General features: G+C 42.1%; 2 protein-coding genes and 1 long non-coding RNA gene across 4 annotated transcripts in view; 2 read left to right on the plus strand and 1 right to left on the minus strand.

Annotated features, from left to right (window-relative positions):
* The window catches only part of LOC148130556 (uncharacterized), a 25581-nt gene continuing 4184 nt past the window's right edge, over positions 1 to 21397 (plus strand). The window contains exons 1-2 of the long non-coding RNA XR_015749884.1: positions 1 to 120; positions 904 to 957. This is a non-coding gene — a long non-coding RNA (uncharacterized LOC148130556). The remainder of the gene's footprint in view (positions 121 to 903; positions 958 to 21397) is intronic.
* Positions 6166 to 7450, plus strand: GPR45 (G protein-coupled receptor 45). Its single transcript, XM_026666950.2, is given in 3 exon segments — positions 6166 to 6571; positions 6574 to 6679; positions 6682 to 7450. Coding segments are annotated over 3 exon segments (1092 nt in total). The 5' UTR covers positions 6166 to 6232; the 3' UTR covers positions 7329 to 7450.
* TGFBRAP1 (transforming growth factor beta receptor associated protein 1) overlaps positions 10825 to 21397 on the minus strand; it is a 23702-nt gene continuing 13129 nt past the window's right edge. For both annotated transcript variants that reach the window (XM_087967192.1, XM_026666767.2), the window contains exons 6-12: positions 19987 to 20328; positions 17992 to 18049; positions 16648 to 16791; positions 15849 to 15995; positions 14934 to 15093; positions 12452 to 12885; positions 10825 to 11934 (exon numbers count right to left, since the gene is read on the minus strand). In XM_087967192.1, coding sequence (XP_087823318.1) covers positions 11746 to 11934; positions 12452 to 12885; positions 14934 to 15093; positions 15849 to 15995; positions 16648 to 16791; positions 17992 to 18049; positions 19987 to 20328 — 1474 coding nt within the window. In that variant the 3' untranslated portion in view covers positions 10825 to 11745. The remainder of the gene's footprint in view (positions 11935 to 12451; positions 12886 to 14933; positions 15094 to 15848; positions 15996 to 16647; positions 16792 to 17991; positions 18050 to 19986; positions 20329 to 21397) is intronic.

The raw sequence follows: 21397 nt of genomic DNA on the forward strand, positions 1-21397 counted from the left end.
GGCGCGCTTCCACGACTCCAAAGATGGTGCGCTTTACTGCTGGGGTCCTCCTGGAATGGGAGCTCAGAGGCTCGGCCTCCTGCACGTAGCAGAGCGGTGCCTAGCTCTCCGCCGAAGCTGGTAAGTGGGGAGGGCCCCAGATTTTAGTTGAGTTTGCGGGCGGGGGGCGGGGGGGAGAACGGGGCATGTGCCCCGCTAGTGTCAAAGCCTGTCCCGGAGCTGCGAATCCATCCATCATTCCTCCCGCCCTGCCTCCAAAATCTCGGCGTTGCACAAAAATGCAAGCCCTGAGTTGGCTTGGCGTGCCCGGGGTGAGGCGTGGGCGCGCTTGGCTCTCTGAGTGGGGAGCCTTCATTTCGCTCTGTGGGGAACTTCAGTGAGCCGCCTCCGGTGAGTGGCACGCTCGGGGGGTGCGCCAGGGCTGGGCTAAGTCGATGGGTGCGAATATCCTTGATATTGCACCGAATTCTGTTAAAGCTGCGGGCCAAATTAACGCGGTAAACGGAGCAACCGGAGAGGAAGCCGGCTCTGTATTACGTAATCATTGTTCCGTGGTCGTTTATTTCCTTTTGCCGTTTCTTCATGAACTGCAGATTCCATTCTAGCAACTTGGTGCGATGTAGATATTCAAACCAAAGATAATGTTGGGGGTGTTACTTGTTTTTGCTTTCTTATCAAGGGTGAGATGTCTGATACTTACCTTGATAAAGAAGGTACTTTCAATTTATCAATTTATCAATTTCCCTTGAGCTCTTGTTTTTACACACACACACACACACACACACACACACCTCCCCTCAGGTCCAAATGTTTTCACACACACCCTACGTGTAAGCCTTGCTGTGAGTATGACGTTTTGTATCTAACTCACCATTGATCAATAACCCTAACCCTAATTTACAGGTCTCTTTTTGGAGCCGGGAAGTAGGAGAGAATACAATCAAAACTCCTTGGCAGGTAAAAGAATTTTTGTGTGCAAAAAAAAGAACAAAGACCCTCCATTGAAAGATGAATGGTGGTCTGTGGAAACCACACTGTGCATTGTGAGCATTATAACTTTACTTGGTTTCAAAAGGCAGTCAAGAGGGATAAATCCACCCCAACCACAATGCCCAAGGCCTTGTTCTTTCAGTAACCTACTGTCGGATTAATAATATCACTGATCTCTTTTGATAGATTTCCAGAGTGTAGATCTAGAACATTCCTCCTCAGCAATTACTGAGGAAAGGATCAGGGAGTGGAGCAGTTTACTTAGGGAAGTTATGGGTTCTCAGTCGCTGGAGACTCGGACAGCTATTTCTTACAATGATTTAATTCATTTTCTCTCAGATTGCAAAGGATAGTAATTCAGTTGTTCTATGTATGTTTATGTATGTTCAGAGAATATAGTAGGAACAACAAAACTTGTTTTTAGGCTGAAGAAATTTACAGGTGGGGGTGATTCTTATGCATGATGTGCCACTATCAGGAACAGCTGTCACAAAGCCAGTATAATACCATAAGTAGGCCCTTGTTTCAGTGCTTCTTCGTTCAAATCTCTGTAAAAGTTGGGTTGCTGTGGAGAAAGTTCAGTTTCCTTCATGCAAGAAATTTGTTATCTGATCTTCTCATGCCAATTCATACATGTTTCTTGTGGAGATCTATTTACTGCTTTAATGACTCAGGCTTCTAAGCTGTTTCCATCATATACTGAAAAGATTAGAACAACAAAAATCTAAAATCCATTCCAGAAGGAAAAAAATACTTTCAGGAAAAGTATAGCCATAGACTCAAGAGTAAGGGGGTCTCATGCCCTATAAACTGTACTGAACACCCTATATGATGGCTAATATTCTAAGGATCTTTAGCTTTTTCTGTATGACTGAGTAGAAGAGCATTATTTGAAAAAGTGTTATTTTCCTAGTTTAATCCTGGAAAAAAATCTCATGGGATTCATTTGGGTTCAGTAACATGCTTGAAATAAATATGTTTGGCTTCATGTCATATGAACAGCTCCCACCACTGGTATTACATGATCCTACAAATTACTTTTCTTGAATATTATGGTTCCTCTTCCCTTCTTAAACAGACCTCCCAATTCCTTGGCACTGACATAGTCACCCTCCTGGGTTTAATAAGCTGGTTTTTCTTTTTGCTTTCTGCTTTCTCTATTCCCTTTCCTCTTTACAGCAGCATCTGCAACGAAGGTCAAAATAGTTGGTCACAATGAAGCCTTGGTATGTGTATGTCAATGCATACTCAAAAAGGACATTACTTTGATTGTGTAGTCATGTTAGTCATCCTGCATCTCAGTCTTTCTTTCCCTGCGGAGACTCCTGTTGCATCTCTATCATCTTCCTATATTAGCTTAGGAATTATAAACTGGACTCAAGATTTGTATACATTACATAATTTGTATACATAATTGTATACATTACAGCTCATCTGATTACTGATTACGGAATCCTGGGACCTGTAGTTTTGCTGAGAACTATGAGCTGTAATGTATACAAAAGACTCTAAAGTTTGGCCAAATGGATCCATATAGAATCTGCCCCCACAGATGTATCAACTATATTAAAAATCATATTTTAAGAAAATCTGACTTTCTAAAGGAAACCGATAGTCCTTCAATACACAAAATAACCTGTGCCTCACTTCTGTTGCAGCTTTCACCACTGTTTGAAAAATCAGCTGAAGTATATGCATTTGATAGCTGAAGTCACTTTAGCTTTGGAATGATTTGCTAAATTAAAATAGCATAATAATTAAGAATTATGTTAAGAATAATTAACAAATATATCAACAGCTGCCTTTTCAGTTGCCTCTATGTGTGTGAACTATGCAAAATTGCTTTAAAATGAGGGTAGGAGTGTTTGATAGATTTTGCCCCATTTTCCAAAAAAACTCTTCTTTCGAATGGTGAACATTAGGTGATGCTTGGAGAAAACACTCAAATCAAGTATTTACAGTTCAATTTTATGCAAGGTAACCATGGAGCATCTGCCCTAACATTCACAAATTGCTTTGACATTTGAATGCAAAAGCAATTTGTCAGCTCTACTAAAGACCTATCTGGGTTTTAAAAAGCAAAAGAAAACACTCCAAGCCAGGTTTGCATATACATGCTAATTACTTCACTGCTCACCCACATCTAACAAATCATCACAGAGATACCACAGAGAGAACATTCATACTACCATATATTGAGATAATATGGTTTTGCAATGAATTGATTAGAACATTCCTTTTCAGTTCAAGACAGAGAAATTAAATGTGGATGTATGTCTCAGGTGAACTAGCATCTAATTTAGGATAAATACCGTGTTTCCTGAAAATATGACCTATCCTAAAAACAAGCCCTAGCCCAATTTTCACATCTGTGCCTAATATAAGCCCTACCCCCAAAATAAGCCCTAATTAAGCCCCACCCACATTGCCCCCACTGCCTGATTGCTCGAGGCTGTAATGGGGCAGGAGGCTCGCAGCACCACTGCATGAGGTAAGGCAGGTGGTGGGAAGAGCTGCCAGGCCACTCCCTGCTCAGTGACCTCCTCCCACCCACCCCTTCCCTTTTATTCACCTCCTGAGCTGAACTGCCATGCTACGGAGGATGAGCTGGTGTGGCTCAGTCCTCTTACCCATTCCCCCTCTGCTTTTTTGGAGCCAGGGGGGAGTGAAGGCAAAAGATCTTTGCTGCCACTGCACATCAGCATGTTCGCTGCTGGAGGGGCTTTCTTCAATCCCCCCCAACCTGCCCTGCAGATCACCTGCCTGGCAGTAGCTGTTGACTCCTCCACCTGCTGCTTCGGTCCTGCAGCACCGCCTCGTGCTGTCTTGTCCCCGTTTTAAAGGCGGCAGCTCTGGAGGTTTGCAGCTCTGGAGGACTACAGCTCTGCCACCACGTTTCAGTAGATGCCGGCCTTGCCTTGAGATGGGCCCATTTCAGTGCCTGAAGGTCTGTCACCTACTTTCCAGTTCTGTTACATTTCTCTACCGCTGAAGAGCTGGAGAACTTGGAACACCCCCACCAAAGCATTCCTTCACTTACCTGCTTTCCAGCTCCGTTGTGTTTCTCCACCGCAGCATGCAAGGCAACAAAAATTTCTGGGACTAAAAAAAAAGTTCAATCAGACCTTCCAACTTCTCACAAAAAGATCTCAAGGTTTTTTTTTAGTCCCACAAACTTTTGTTGCCGTGAACACCATGGCGGGGAAACACAATGGAGCTGAAAAGCAGGTGGCTAGACAACTCCCCCAAGGGGTTCAGGTGGTGAAACGGGCCTATCTTGAGGCAAGGCTGAAACACAGTGGCAGAGCTGCAGGTCTCCAGAGCTGCCACCTTTAAAATACCAAATGGGGACCAGGCAGTGTGAGGTGGTGCCGCAGGACCGAAGCAGCAGGTAGTGGTGGAGGAGAAGGTGGTGCCACCAGGCAGGTGATTTACGAGGCAGGGTGGGGAGACAGAAGAAAGCCCCTCCAAGGGCAGAGAGGGCTGATGTGCAGCAGCAGCAGAGATCTTTCGTCGTCACTCTCCTCTAGCTCCGAAACAGCGAAGAGGGTGAGGCGGCAGTGGCATGAGTCCCAGCCACAGCTACCGATGGTGGAACAGTAGTGGCAGCAGGAAGCGTCCCACTGGCTGCCCCCACTGGGTGAGACAGGGAAGGGGCTGCCACCTCCTCATGCCACCAGCATCAGGGGTCTGCAGGCTGGATGGCCAAGGATACTATTGGGGCTGCAGGGCCAGTAGAGCCTTGATACTGGCAGTGTGGGACGGCGGCTTGAGATGGATGAAGCAGCCCCTTTTCCATCTCACCCGGCTACTGATGAAGTTGTGCAGCACTGCCACCAAATGGACCAGGCATGGCATAGGGCTGGGGTGGAGCTGGAGGATGATGTACCGTAGGATGGCAGGGCAGAGTACTCAAGGGCCATGGCATGGTGCCACCCCACCCCACGCCTGGTCTGTTCATCATCTAGCCTGCAGAGCCCTGATGCTGGTGGTGTGAAGCATGTGGTGTGAGGCTTCCCTCTCTCTCCCTGATTTTCAGATGCAGTTTTCTATTGAGGCATATTAACTAAGATCATTTTAAAGAGCCTCTCTTCACAGATCTTCTGAAATAATGAATGCCCTCAAAATCTTGTTCTGTGTGAAGAGATCGGGATTTGAATACAGTGGTCCCTCTGAGCTTGTAGTTTCATGCTGCATGACATCAGAAGGGGCAACCAGAGCACATTGGTTGTTGGGTGGATAAGAAGAGTACAAGAAAATGGCAATAGATTCAAGCAAGCAATTCACTTTGGGACTTTACTAGCAGCAGTGAAACTTTTTATTATGCTCTCATTTGACCATACAGATAGGGGAGGGTTGGTGGAACTTTTGTGTGAGCTCGGGATCCTATTTCAGAAATTAAAACAGCTTTCAACAAATGTGATACAAATTCAATGTGTACACTAAGTGTAAGGAAGGTTATATAGCGCCTATGGGGTGTTTTCCAATGCTGTGTGCATGGTCTTTTTGCATTTATGAAGTGGAATATTGATGCTTACACTTTACTTTCTTACTGGGGAAGGGGAAGTATTTTAAAGATAAATATTGACTCCCAACAGTTTGTCACATTTTCTTGAATTTCAAATATTTTTTTGAATATTTTATCCAATTTTCTAGATCTGAAAGTCCCTGAAGAAAAGTTCTTGGTAGTGTCTTCCTTATTGTCTCTGTTCAGAAATGCAACAACTTGTACGTTATGCCATGATCTGTCAACGATTGCTGAAAATCTGTTCTACAGACGGACTTGCCAAAATGGACTCATTTTTGAGCTAGCAGGAAGACTATGGTGGTCTTGCTTTTCTGATACCAGTATTTTGTCTTAGAATGGCATGGAACAAAACACCTTCAGACGTGTTCTTTCCCTTTAATGAGAGTATCCAATTCACCACGTCTGCTCATACCGTGTTTCTCATATAATAAGGCTGGGTCTTGGTTTTTTTTTTGAGCCCAGAAAAAATGGCTAGGTTGTCTTTTTGGGGGTGACTTAATTTCCGCCCCCCCCCTTGCATCTTCGGGCGGGTGGGCAGCGACGGCTTGGATGTTGACCTCGGCGTTGGTGGGGCACTTTGTCAACGTAGGCAGCACCATATCCGGGTGTGCAACAAGAGTACTTCCTAACGGCAAGCCCCCCCCCACCATTCCCCCCCATTTCGCATGTTTTAATATAGGCCTTAATTTGGGGGGAGGGGCTTAATTTCATTTCATGCCTATAAAACATGCTGGGACTTCCTATTGGGGGAGGCCGTATTGTTGGAGAAATGGTACATCCTTGCCAGTTTCACTCAGGATGTTAATGGCTATAGTAATGATCCTCATGATTGCCATTGGATTCTTAGGCAACACCATTGTCTGCTTGATTGTTTACCAGAAGCCAGCCATGCGTTCAGCCATAAATCTACTTTTAGCTACACTGGCTTTCTCTGACATTATGCTGTCTTTAGTCTGCATGCCATTTACTGCTGTCAACGTTATTACAGTAAACTGGAATTTTGGAGCTCATTTCTGTCGCATATCTGCCATGCTTTACTGGTTTTTTTATCTTGGAAAGGCTCTCAATACTCTTAAATCATTAGTGTGGATCGATTCCTCATCATTGTCCAGCACCAAGACAAGCTGAATCCCCATCGTGCCAAAGTTGTGATAGCTGTTTCGTGTCATTCTGTATCTCCTTCCCTTCCGTTGTTGGGTGGACATTTGTGGAAGTGCCAAGCAGGGCTCCACAATGTGTCCTTGGATACACTGAGTTCCCTTCAGACCGAGCTTATGCAGTGATGCTGCTTATGGCCACTTTCTTTGTCCCTTTTGGCATTATGTTGTATTCTTACTTTTGCATCCTGAACAGTGTCCGTCAGAACACAGTCCGGATCCACAACCACACTGAGAACATCTGCCTCATCCAGGTGAGCAGGCTAAGTCTAGTAGGACTGCAAAAGCCTCACCACATTGATGTAGACATGAGCTTCAAAACTAGGGCATTCACTACCATCTTTATTCTGTTTGTTGGCTTTTCCCTATGCTGGCTTCCGTACGCAGTCTTTAGCCTGCTGTCTGTCTTCAGCCGACCGTTTTATTACAGCCCCTCTTTCTATGTCATTAGCACTTACGTACTGTGGCTGAGTTACCTCAAGTCCGTTTTCAACCCCATCATCTACTGTTGGAGGATCAAGAAATTCCGTGAGGCCTGTGTAGAGTTCATGCCAAAAACATTTAAAATCTTTCCCCAAGTGCCTGGACAGACAAAACGGAAAATAAGGCCAAGCACAATATATATTTGCAGTAATTCCCCATCTGGAGTTTAGAAATAAACCATGATCATTATTAATGTATTAGAAAGAAGATACAACAGCCGATAGCAAGACAGGATTTGTTGCATCCAACATGTGAAATGAATGAATTCAAGTTTAATGAACTCTAGGTTGGGGATCGGCAACGTGCGACTCCTTTGGGCCCTCTCTTGCAGCTCCCTGTCGGATGATCCCACCACTGGCTGGCCCCGCCCATCGCCCTCCCTTTCCACTCACTCCTCGCCTGCCCTGGGAAGAGAAGGATGACGGCGACTTGCTCCGTATTCCAGAGAGCTCCTCTACTGGCCTCTTTTTCCGGCCCTTGTTGTTGCTATGTGCACCTCAGCCACTGGGAGACGCACGACTTTCCTCCACCCCGAGACACTGGCTGGGCCGGCTGCAGTTGATGCTCTGCGTCGTAATGGTCTCCAGGAAGAGGAGGCGGCAGCAAGAGCAGCATTAGCCCACAGCTGGCCCAGCCAGTAGTCTCGGGGTGGAGAGAAAGACGTGCATCTCCCCATATTCCTCCCAGCGCCTCCATGGCTGTTTACTGCTTTTGCAGCACCTTGCGCAGCACACTTAAATTTAACACACTTCACACTGGGGTAGCCGGCATCCCCTCCTCCTCCTCCTGGAGCCCATCACGATGCGGAGCATTGGCTGCAGCCAGCCCAGACGGTGTCTTGGGGCAGAGAGAAAGTGCCACATCTCCCTGGTGTGTGCAGCACCAAGAAAGGGCAGGAAGAAGAAGCAGCCAGTGGTGGGATCATCCGACAGGGAGCTACAGCAGGGGATGAAAGAGCTTCATTTATTTGGGAACCTGAAATGACCCTTCATTTAAATCATATGGTAAAAAGCACTCAAAGAAGAAGAAAGACCAACATCAGCAAAAAAACAAAACAAAACCCCAACCCTCGCCTGTTTTTGAAAATGGTTCAAGAGGGAACACACACACACACACAAAAGAGAGAGAGAGATGAAAAAGATGAAAAAGAAAGATGAGAGAGAGATGAGAGAGGGAGAAAGATATGAGAGAGGGAGAGGGAAAGGGAGAAAGAGGAGAGACAGATGAGAAAGAGAAGAAAGAAAAAGGAGACAGGAGTTGAGAGAGAAAGAGGAGAGAGAAAGGGGGAGAAAGACGAGAGGGAGAAAGATGAGAGGAGAGGAAGGGAGGGAGGGAAGGAGAGGGAGAGAGAGAGAGAGCGCGCTGTTTAAAAGAAAATACCGGGAGCCACAAAACCTGAGTAAGCATGGCTGGGGGTCAGGGTCATGTGACTGGGTGGGAGGGAGTGATGTTGGCTATGTCCAGCCAGGTTTTGTGGCTCCCTTTGTTTTCTGTGGGAAACAGGTCCAAATGGCTCTTTTGAGTGTTTAAGGTTGCAGACCCCTGCTCTAGGTAGTTCATCCTGGTAAAATAAATCCTGGGACAGTGGCTATCAGTTCTGAAATTAGAAATATTTTTTTTAACACTGCCTTTAATACTGTTAATACTGACTGTAGTACTGTTTTATGAATTAGCTAAGCATATTTAAGGTTTGTCCATGTTTCAAGTTGAATTACACTACATATCCAAAGTGTGGTTTTATCAAATCTACTGCCAATAATAACACTGCCTTTGTAATTTTATTTTATTCCTAAGAATAAACATCAACATGCCTGCTGTTTTATTTCAGTGTCTATCCCTTCAGTCAAATTGGTTGTCTTACAAAAATAAGTATCAAATTGCAACCTGAATATCGTACAGGGAGAGCCATTTTTGCACAAGTCCATTCTGACATTGTACAATTGGGGTTGGCTTAAATCTCTTGGTCTATCTTTTAAATAATGGGAGATAATCAGGGTTCAAATTACAAAACATGGATGATTTCACCTTCCCTGCTACAGAATCCTTACCAAAACTGCTTCTTGCACACAAAGCCATTGAAAAATTCCCTCAAATAAGGATTGTGGTCATCCAGATAGCAACAGAAAGAAAACAAATCAATTCCTTACCTATAATATGCAAACAGTTCTGGTTGTAATTTTCGTTGTTGTGATTTCAAAGGAAAATATGGAACAAGCAAATTAAATGCATTACAGCATTTAATACAGGTATCCTCTGAACCAGGGGTCACCAACCTTTCGGACCTCAGGGACTACTAAATTCATACATTTTAAATCCTGCAGACCACTAATATAATCTGCCCAATGACCAGCTGGGTGGGCGTGGCTAGATGGCCATGTGACTGGGTAGGCATGGCCAACTCGATGTCACTCACATCGAGAGGCGCCTCACCGGCCTCTACTCGCCCTTCCCCTCCCAGCCACTCCTCACCTGCCCAGGCTCCTTAGGGCCCCGACAGGAAGGAGTTGTTTGAGCTAAAGCAGCCACCAAGAGAAAGAGTTGGGAAAACAGCTGGCTCAGTTCAAATTGGAGCTGGCTAAGAAGGAGGATCAGCAGAAGCACCTCACTGAGGACTACGAGCATAGGCTTTCCAAACAGAGGGAAGACTTGCAAGAGTGCAAGGCCAGGTACTGGAGGCTGGAGGCTCAGCTGCAGCCAAGCTGGTATGGTATAAACTCTCAACAATTGACAATGGTGTCCAATCTGAATCAGATTCCAAAGTAAGACAAAACCTCATATCAAGGGTCTCCAATTTTGAAACTGGTCTGAGGGAGAGGAGGAACAGCCGACAGGGAGTGGAGGTGTGGCTCCGGAGGTTGTGGAGGAGGCTAGGGAAGGGCAGAGGCCGGCTCCGCAGTCAGGAGGACACAGGCCCTTCCCCAGAGGTGGGATTCTACCAGTTTGCACCTATTTGCTAGAACCGGTTAACATTCTAAGTTCAGAGAACCAGTTGTTAGAAGAAATTACTGGCCTAATCCTGTAAGGAAGGCAGGAAGGAAACATTCTGGTGTTGCTTAGAGAAACTGCCTCTCCAATAACTCTTATTACATTCTTGGCAGGACTAGGAACTCTCTCAGGAACTTCTCTGAAGTTTTTTTTCCTCCTTTGCTGGTACTTTGCTTGTGTGGAGTGACCATTCAAAGTTACAGTGGCACTGAAAAAAGTGAGTTAGGACCATTTTTCACACTTACGATTGTTGCAGCATCCCCATAGTCATGAGAGGCCAGGCGAGGGGATGCGTGCCTCGATGTGAGTGATGTTGAGTTGGCCACATCCAGCCAATAACACGACCACCAAGCCATGTCCACCCAGTCACATGACCACCAAGCCACGCCCACCACCTAAGCCACAACCACAGAACCGGTTGTTAAAAAAAATGAATCCCATCCCTGCCCTTCCCCTGTCCATCCTAGGGCATGCAGGGAGGGAAAGGTAAGGGAGAAAGAGAAGGGGGAGTATAAATGAAAAAGCAACTTCACATCATCGTATTTTTGATTTTGTACTTTCAAACTTATTTGCATATGTGTTCAGAATTGGTTCTGACTGGATGGACATATAATCTCTGCAAATTAAAAATGTAGCAGGCATTACAGATACCTGACAAGTTTCAAAGAGTTTGGCACACTGTTTCAGAATTCATGAAGTATTTTATTAACTTTTACCAAGCATACTCAGCACCTTGAGAAGTCACCTGTTGATTTATTTTATTTTATTTTTCATTTTGCTATCCCTTAGAATAAAAGTTTTCATGTCATTCCTGCAAAGGAGAGGCACTGGTTTCTTTGCTGCAGGAAAGCTTATCGATGGCTCTTTGTAATGATGGGTACAGCCTCTTAAACAAAACGAAGAACACTACCCGGGAATCACTGATTAGTTATGTTGGTTCTAGAGAAGGTCGAGATATAAAAAACTTTTCATTCAACTGTATTTACAGAACATTTGCATGGTAATAAATAAGTCATTACAATTACTACAGCCTGTTCCACCAGACCTCCCTCCCCAATCCCAAATGTTATATGCTTCCCACGTGAGAGACGCCCACATTTTGACTTATTCCTACAGTTGGAAATAGCGAGTCAGTGGTCTTTGCATTGTCCTGCCTCGCTTATAACTAAAGCAGGAATTACTAAGAGCTCAGTGCTTCCATCAGTTTGTAATAGGTGAACATACAAGGCAGAGAAAGGAGAACAAAGGCTCAAAAGTGCTTCAAATATTAACTGTATCGAGAGCACAGAACGTGATGCTGTCACCTCTCATTTCAAGACCAGTTGATAACCAAGTTCAGTGCAAATTTTAATTTAAAAAAAAAGTTCTTTCATGCCGAACCACTCACCCTTTCTGTGAGGAAAGGATCCATTCTACGTAAACCCCTGTAATTTCTTGTGCTGTCACTTTTTAAAAAGTTCAGTGGCTCCGTTTCACATTGAGCTTGTGCCTTCCCACCTATTCCAAGCCAGCCTCTTCTTCTTGCCTTGTTCTTTTTCCAGCAGATCCTCCTTTGTGACTCCCAGGAACCCAACCCTAGCACAGCCACTGACTCAACTCATTTCATGTCCGTCCACTGGAGCTGGATAAGTGATGGTTTGTGTTGGAATTCACAAGTCTCTTTGCAGCACAGTGCGTGTGGACCACAGTGTCATTGGGATAACGGACAAAGGCAGGTTCACAGAAAGGTTTCTGGCACACCTGGCAGAGTTTTTTGTCAGAGAGAAAGATTGGGCTTTCTCTTAGTTTCACCTAAAAGCAGCAAGAAGAGAAAACATCTGTAAGGTTCTTCCAGTTTTGTTTTTGCAAAGCCACTATTTGTGAAGCAGGAAGTTGACCAGAGGGGGTTTGAATGACCATTGTCTTACACTGGCTTTCAGCATTCATCAAGATACAACACTAATGCTCCTTTAGGGAAATTTAAGTAATAATACTTAATGGAAATGATCACAACTAGATCTTTTGCAGTACCCTGGCAGTGATATGAGACTCTGAAAAGGCTTCTTTGAGAATTAACTAGATCCTTGGAAAGCTTGGGAATCTAATTACACTGGAAAGGGAAAAGCAGAAAAATTCAAGAAAGGTAGACCCACTCACCCACTCCTGCTCACACTTTTTAATACAGATATAGCACAGGAAGGAGAAGTAGGAAACATAAGTCATCACGTACATATGAACCACAAAAATTGGAGTGTTGTTGTTCTCCGATGAATTAAAAAGGAGAAATTTGCAAGCAAAACCCCTTGTTAATTAGACCCTATAAACCTACCTTTTCATGCTTGTAAATAAGGTTCTCGGCTTTCGCTAAGCTCAGTGCAATCTCAGCCATTCTTTGTGAATGGATACTTTCCCTCATCGCACCCATCAGAAAAGAGGAGAGAAGCTGAATGGACCAGCTGGCAGGAATTAGCTGCAAAACCCATGCAGCATCAAATTCAGCTGCATGATTGTTCAGAAGGTCAACGGCTGCCATATTCAGTTCGTGGTTGGGTGTGCTGGAATTGAGATATGTTGAGAGCAGCATATGAAAAAGCTTCTGTCTGTAGGGAAGGCCTTTGCTCTCGGAATTCCATAGGCAGTAGTCCTCGGCGGCTGGGAAGTCCTTCAGTTCGTGGACCAGGATGTGTAGAGCTTTTTCATGTTCTTCTAGCTTTCCATACAGTATTGCACACTCAGCATGAAGATCTGTGCCAGCAATTTTATCTGCCAAATATAAATTTAAATATAAGCTTTGTGGACAGAAGGGCTGCTTATTTTTTCTTCGGCTGGCCTGCAATACATTTCAGATCCAGATATTTTATCTCCTTCCATAGATCATACCTTTCTCAAGACACTTTTACATCTAGTGAAATTAATCACAGTTCATGAAATCTGCCATCAATCTGTGAAGTTTTAAGGGTATACAAGACTCTTATTTTACTCAATAAAAAAATCAACTGAAAAATACATTCAGAGCAAGGTGACTACTAGACTTCTGATCCATCATGACCTCTCATAAAGCAAAACTGGAGATGAATTCACATAGTTTTGCTCTGAAGATATGTGCAAAACATTACACGTGCAGTATACATATAATTGTAGGGCACCATGATTAGTCATCGCAAACTAGTTTTAACACTAATTAAAACAATTTTTATCACCCTTTTCAGTAGAAAGGCAAGTTTGACTGCTTGATCAAAACAAACACCAAGTACACATACAAAATTATAATTACTTGCATTATAAAGATGATTTCTTTAAACTGAATCCAAGTTGATAATCTAAGAGATAATGCATCCTGACAGCAGTCATATTCACAAGACAGTGACTGCTCTTCTGGGATGATTCTTAGATGAGCTCAAAATATTATTAATATGTAACACCCTTAAATATTGTAACAGCAATTTAAATTAATCAACATGAACAGTGGCTCTCTTACAATCTAGGTGACATGGAAGTAAACAACACATTTATCATCACAATCTACCTAACAAACTTTACCCAAACCTCTGCCACTTATAAATAAAAATTCTTAGGGTGAGGATAATTCTTCCAGGCATTTTTGCCAACATGACAAATCATGTTGGAGAAATCTATGATTTCTTACACATAAGGCCCAATGCTGAAGAACTATCTACTCTATTTAATTTGGTTCAACTATTAAATATTTTTAGTTGATATAACAGGCAAATGGAGAACTATCTGTTTCTCTTCTAATGACACAGCTGGGTCACCTCTTTAGAAACCAACTACATTTTAGAAATGAATTTGCCAACCATATTAATGCTTCTTTTCCATGATTATCTCCTAAAATAGCACTCAAAGGCAATGACTGATGACTTTGATTTCAAAGCTTTTTCTACATGGGAGAATAAAGCTGCCCAATTCCCAAATGTTATAAACTTCATGAAAAAGGGTTTAGCAGAATACTGTATAACACTTCCTGAATCTTAAAACCTAGATTAAAGTATACTCCCAGAGCCTTAAAACATGTAATAGTTCAAATGGCATCCCCATTAAGATTAGTTAAAAATGGCAACACAGAATCTTGGTTCCATTTCAATTAAGGTTTAATAACAACCCATTAACAGTCATCCTGGAGCAGTATTCAAATATTCTAGCTCTAATTAATGGAACCATGTTTAATGGAACAGATTAATATACTCCTCCTTTTCCCCTAAACCACCAGTATTGGCTGTTTGCTAGATTTAAATTTCTCAGTAACAAATATTGTGGCAATATACTGTATGTTTTCTAATAATTGCTTGAACTGCTTCATATCGCATTTTAGCAGACTTTAGATTTCAGTTCATTGGATCAATTCTGAGTTATCCTGAAGCTTAAGCTGACCATAAAGCAACAAAAATTGATCTCAATACAAGATCTTAAACGTGACCCCTCAATAACATAACTTCACATCATGGTGTGCCTTTCTTGGACTCATTCCTTTGAGTCTCTATAATAAATTTCGGACTGTAGGTTCAAAAGTCTTCTTCAAAGCAATCAGTTCTTATCTGTGGCAAAAGCAAACTGTATCTTGGCAGCCCACCAGACAAAAGGCCCAAAAGGAGATAGAAGTGTGTGTGTGTGTGTTTGTGTGAGGGAGGGAGGGAGAAAGAGAGATCATGGAGAAGTAGATTAAACATTCTAAAGTCTGGTAGTACACATCAGCTCTGCCCAACATTGAGCTCAAACGGAATAGATTAAACCCTAAAAAGAATACATTTCTTGACAGAAAGTACTTCTGATAAATGTAATTTGAAGTGTCTTACCTAAAATGAAATGAACTCTGTAAAGATCAGATCTCTGCAGAAGACTGCGTAATTTTGCCTGCATTTTTGTCAGCTTCCCTTGCCTCTCAGCCCCCAGCGACTTCAGACGGAGCACTTCATTGAGGTAAAGCACTGTTAGATAGGTGTGGTACTTTTCTTTCTGTGAAAATAAAAGTAACCAAGGAAACCTCAAAACAGTTTTCATACACCATTTTTATCAATTGCTTCAATAAAACTCATTATAAATAATAAAACTCAAAATAAAAACAAAAGTATCAAGACATAATGTCAACAGGTTCTATTACTCAGGCATGTTAAAAACTATAATACATAAACAACAAAGTCACGGTCAAAGTAATTCTGGGAGAGCAACATTTTAATCTATAAAATTGTCCAAATATATGCTTCTGGGATTAAAGGGAAATTAAAGAAAATTAAGTCAAAGTATTTATTTATTTCATATCTGTACTGCATTGCAGGACACGAGTATAGCATTAAACACAGCAGAGAAGGTTGTCACTTTTTACAGCATTTTAGCTAGTTCTTTTGACACGCAGAAACTAAAAGAGGAAATAATGTAAAAAGTAATTCTTTGTTTTTAATTTATCACATGTACCATAAGTACAAAAACTTGAATGTGTATAAAAATATGTGAACTTTATACCAGACCCACCATTCATTTTTATAACATCCAATGTCATTGGCAATTCTACTTAGAATTTGAATAAACAAGGGGGGATGAAAGAGGGTTCAACTTCCAAGTTACCCTACAGAATAACAGAATTAAACAAACATTCTGAATACTAAAAACACAAAATTGAAAGGCACCAGTATAGTTTGGAACACACAAGCAAACAAACATACTTACCCCTTTCAAAGCAATAATATTCTACAGAAGTCCTCACCCAAACTTACTTTTATTCTTTTCTCTAGAACTAAGTATTCCAAGTATTTTACTAGTGATACCGGATATTTTTTAAGGCATTTGATGACATCATCTGGGTTAAAGCTGTTTTTCTCTTGATCTTCTAGGGGCCTTTTAGTGAAAATGTATACACCAACCTAAAACAATATAACATTTAGAGATTCCAGAACTGAATAAGTACACCGGACAGACAATTCACAGACCAGTTTCTCAAACACTTGACTCTTTTCCCGCTTTATTCATATAGAAATTTTTTAAAAAACCTCATGGTGTAATGATGACAAAAAGCCCAGAATAAACTTGTACAACGTTTGCTAGATACGTTTTTTGGTCACATTTTATAATACACTGTATTACAACTGAATGTAATGTTTTTGAAAAAAATCAAAACAAATCCAAACATATTTGTACTTCCCTCTTTAAAGTGAGGAATACAATTTAGACTTCATGAAAACTCTAGCAAAAATATTGCATTTCCCAGGTATTGAATTCTATGCTGCAAAATCAAGGAAAATAAACCCTGAGAAATACTGCCTGAAAAACAAGAACAAAAAAAAAAAATGAAGGTTCCTTTTAGGGCTACACATCAGTACCTACAACTATAATTGCATCTGAATGATAATTTGATACCTGCTTCATAATCACTGACTTTTGCTTGGGGATTATGACACTGGAATACCAAGGGGGCAGAATTAAAGATTTCAAGAATGCAACTCAATGTACAGATCTAATTATTTCTAGACAAAGTATCCAAGCAAAAACTTTTCCCAAAAGGATTTAGCCACATACCTCCTCGTTATGCTCCAAGATCCATTCTGCGTACTTCCACACCAATTCATGGTCAGAACAGGAAGTTAGGAAGTCTACGATATAGTCATAAAGATCTGTGCGTGTAGAGTCCTGAATCTCCCCGTTGACTATCTGGATCCATAACTAAAGTAAAGAAACAGAAGTTTCATTTCAATCTTTAAAAGGACAAATGCTATTTTTTTTAAGTTCAGCCCTAGGCCACCCTCTTGAAAGAACAGACCATGAGGAATAGAGGAGAGCCATACATAACACTTAGAGCTATGCAATGTTTCACATTTAAAAGCAAAAAGTTGCTTTAGAGATGGGAGTCATCAGCAAACTACCTAGTTGCTTTCACAAGTTGCAGACAGGTTTAACTCCTTACTCCAGATTACAATATCTTCTTCTTAGTCCACAGAGCAAGCTTATATTCTCTTTTTGTATTTATGTACACACACTCTCACACAGAAACACAAATTCCCTTTTATCTATTGGGGGGGAAGCCCACACATTCCAACCACACAGATCTTTCAACGTATAAATCTTTATTTTGTGTAGGTCTTACTAAACATCCTCCATTCCCAATATTTTACCATCTATCTAAAATATTGCCACGAACGCTGTGGGTGCTTGCATGCACACTTCTGATTGCCTCTCTCACAAAAACACCTCCCCGCTCTGCGACACCAACCTGGAAAGGTTGGGGGACTCTGCTTTGCAATTTACAGGATGCACCAAGAAATACACAGTTTGGTTAGACATCGAAACCAAGGTTAACCATTACAATAGTTTAATTGGCAGAATGTATCCAGGTTGAGATGGCAGCTTAGCTTAGTAGGAAACTTAACCTTAACCTTAACTGATACTGGTGCTGTGGAGATATAAAAAAACTAAACATTTTAAAAAGTGAATAAATAGAAAGGGAGCATTGAAACAAATCAAGGATTTCATTCTCTTGGTATTGTTAAAGTGTTTGCTAACAATGAATTTATCGGTACTGGCTTTAAAAATGTCTACTTGTGACTGTTTTGTTGTTGAGTTCTTAAAGTTGTCCTACAAGGTTGCTGAGTACACTTCTTTTGTGCACCGCACTTACCCAATTCTTATAGCAAAGCTATCAATGCAAGATATAAGAACAGGCTTTGTTTATCAACTGGTTTGTAGCAGAAACTGATGCTGATCAGGGAATTCCTGGCTTAAAGTCATCCAGCAGGCTTCCATGCTAAAGGTAGGGGTAGGACCTTGATCTCCCCTCTGCAGGTTCAGGACCTTCATCACTACACCACAAGTTTTGAACAGTCTTAAAGTGGAAAAAGAAAGAGGTATGCCACTCTGCACACTAACCTGTAGTGCTGCAGCATCTTGACCATTTGAGTGATACAGGAGCCCAAGTGCAAAAAACCTGTACAACAAGGAATATGAAATAGCAAGTGACTTAGGCCATACAGCAGGAATAAGTATGTATTATTTTAGGGATTTAGAGAAAAGTTTGAGAGCCCTTGGTTTAGATTTTCAATACACCCTGATTCTTCCAGTCTCAGGTTAGCATAACTTTATTCCGAAACTTGCCTTTACTTTCACTAAAGGATAGAAGGCAAATGAAGGCTTTAAGCAGGTAACAGATAACAGATAATCAGAGTTGGAAGGGACCTTGTAGGTCATCTAGTCCAACCCCCCACCCAAGCGGGAGACCCTACACCATTTCTGACAAATGGCAGTCCAATCTCTTCTTGAAAGTCTCAAGTGATGAAAGTTTGCAAGGAAACAAACTCTATCCACCAGATGGCCTGCTATGCTACCTGGATTTCATTTAGATAAGAGAGATTTACTAGGAAGGAATAATTTTGCTAGCTCAGCAAAATTGCCCTCAACCCAGAACACGGGAGTCAGTCCTGGGCCATCACTCATGCAATGGTTTACAGTCCTTTGAAAAAGTAACTTGGATATAACTTGAAAATCAAGTTCTTTCTTATTTATTTTATCCCATCTTAATCGATTTTTATAAAAAATTCAAGATAGCAAACATACATATTAGGTTTTTTTCCTCCTGCTCTCACCGTAACAACCATGTGAGGCAAGTTGGGCTGAGAAAGAGTGACTGGCCCAAAATCACCCAGCAGGCTTTCATGCCTAAGAACTCACAGGCTCCTGGCTTCTAGCTTGGTGCCTTAATCACTAAATCCGTGATGGTGAACCTATCGCATGCGGGCCGGAAGTGGTACGCAGAGCCATTTCTGCTGGCACGCAAGAGGTCACCCAGAAAAGCCCCACTGTGCATGAGCACGCATGCGCTGCCAGCTAGCTGTCGGGTATCTGCCGCGGATGCTGCAGCGCATGCGCAGGGGGTTGCACGTGCATGCGCAGGAGGGATCATGCACGCATTGCGTGCACATGCATGTGTGCACTTTTGGCATGCGACAAGGAAAAGGTTAGCCATCACTGCACTAGACTAAAGTGGCTCTTATGACATTTCTTTATGTAAGCTGCCCAGAATCACCATCAGTTGGGCAGCCATATAATTTTTCTAATTAAAGAGGAGAGCAGAGCAGAGCAGAGTAGAGCAGAGCAGAGTAAGTAGAGTACAGTAGAATAGGTCTAGAATAGAACTTTATTGTTACTTTAAATGTACACTAATCAGCATACATTAAATGAAATTTCGTTGTATTCGGCTCTCAAAAGATAAACAGCTGACAATTCTAGTAGCAAAATAGTTTACATAGATTTTTGAATCCAAAGGATCTACTTTGGAAAACTAAGATGATCTAACATATGACTCAAACTCTTTGGAAATTGTGAACCGTATAATTTTGAAGGAGGAGGAGGCGAAGAACAATAATAGTAGTATGTCTTTGGAGTTTCTCAGTCATCCAGGTCATGGTTATCCCAAAGGTGCTTTTTCAAAAGGCAACTGGACTTTTGTTTTTCCTTGAAGACGTTTCGCTTCTCATCCAAGAAGTTTCTTCAGTTGTGACTGAATGGTGGAGGAGAGTCTGAAGAACTGAAAAAGCTTCTTGGATGAGAAGCAAATTGTCTCCAAGGAAAAACAAAGTCCTGTTGCCTTTTAAAAAAACACCTTTGGGAGTAGGAGTAGGAGTGGTAGCAGCTGCATAAAGGTAGTATTACAGTATCCATTTGTAAAAGGATTTATTATTTTTATTATCAAATAAAAAATAAATTGATCCAATGAAAATAAAGAAGACTGCCACTATGACTGCCTTATGCCAAAGAGACACAGGCTTCTGGTTCAATATTCCAAAAGGTGAGCAGCCAAGTTGACACAGGGCAATTAGGATTCAAGCTGTACAGAGCCTGGGATTATCTGGGGATTTCTGTGCTTACTTTTTGTGCTTCTCCAACCACGCAGCACTGTCTGACAGAAGGCAAAAATTCTCAGAGACCAGAAGATCCAGAAGGCTTTCATGATTGGACTCTGCGTAGAGTTTCAACAGGGCTGTGTCAATATCCTCCTTGTAGCCATTTGTGACATCAGTGCTGCGGACCTCACTCAGATAGGTCATGAGGAATTGCTTGCACTTGATCATCTTCTCCTGGTCCCCTTGTGTAAGTTGGTTTAGGTCAGCATATTCGTGCAGAGGAGGGTGTGACCGCATGAATGAAGAGGAAGTAGGCAACAGCAAAGGGTAGAGAGAAATCAGCTCGCGGACATCCAGCTGGCTGCTTCTGTTAATCATAATGTCAAAGAAGATATAATAGAAAGGAAGACAATTGTGCACTCTCACACACACACTCAATAACAACAATGCTCCTTCTTGGTCATCTCTTGGTTGGATTACTGCAAGATATTCTACATGGGGCTACTCTTCAATAGCATTTGGAAGCTACAACTGGTACAGAATGCAGTAACACAGATAGTTCTGGAAGCCAGATGGAACATGTGACACTACCGTTGCATGAGCTACACAGGTTTCAATTTGCCTCTGAGTCCAATTGAATGTGTTGGGCATTATCTTTAAAGCCTTTATAGCAAGGTATCTGAAAAACATCTCATCCCGATAGGACTAGCCTGCCCACCCACTCATTATAGGGGGAAAGGCCTACTTTGGATCCCATCTTCCAAAGAATTTTGACCGGCATAGTCCAGGAGAAAAACCTTTTCTGCTGTGGCCCCTGCCCTCTGGAATATGCTTCTGTTTGAGGTGAGGTATGCCACCACATAACTCCTGTAACTCTTGTAGCTCCTGGCCTTCTGGGAGAGCCTGAAAACTAATCTTTGCCACCTGGCCTGGGGCCCCAGGCGGCCTGCTACATTGGGGTGGCTGATGAGGATTCCTACCCCCATGCCACCCATTGTCTTGGTTTTTAGCTTTTCTATTTAACTCTCCTAATTTTAATTGCTTTGTACAACTTTTTTTACTTATTATATTGCAAGCCGTCGAGATTGTGCAAGCGAAATAAATAAATGAAAACAACAAAAATGACAATGTTTTCTAATTCAAAATTCGTATACTTTTTGGGGAGGTGTTTGAATGCAACACTTTATGGGGCCACCGCTAGCCACATTTGGCTCCTCTCAACAAGTTAACATTTATATCCAGTTAGTATTCGGATGGAAAGCCAGTATGAAAGTATGGGTAGACTGGGAATTCAGAAAAATTTCCAGAAGAAAACAACCATAAATCACTCCAGCATTACTCCTAAAAGGTTACATAGCTGTATTCCCTAAGTTACTAGGAACTAGGTTCAACAACAAGAATACTTCATCTGAGCTCAAGGAAATAGTAAATGGATT

The sequence above is a fragment of the Notechis scutatus genome, chromosome 5, assembly GCF_049901735.1.
Source record: "Notechis scutatus isolate UNSWTSFEM ecotype Mainland chromosome 5, rNotScu1.2, whole genome shotgun sequence".
NCBI lineage: Eukaryota > Metazoa > Chordata > Lepidosauria > Squamata > Elapidae > Notechis > Notechis scutatus.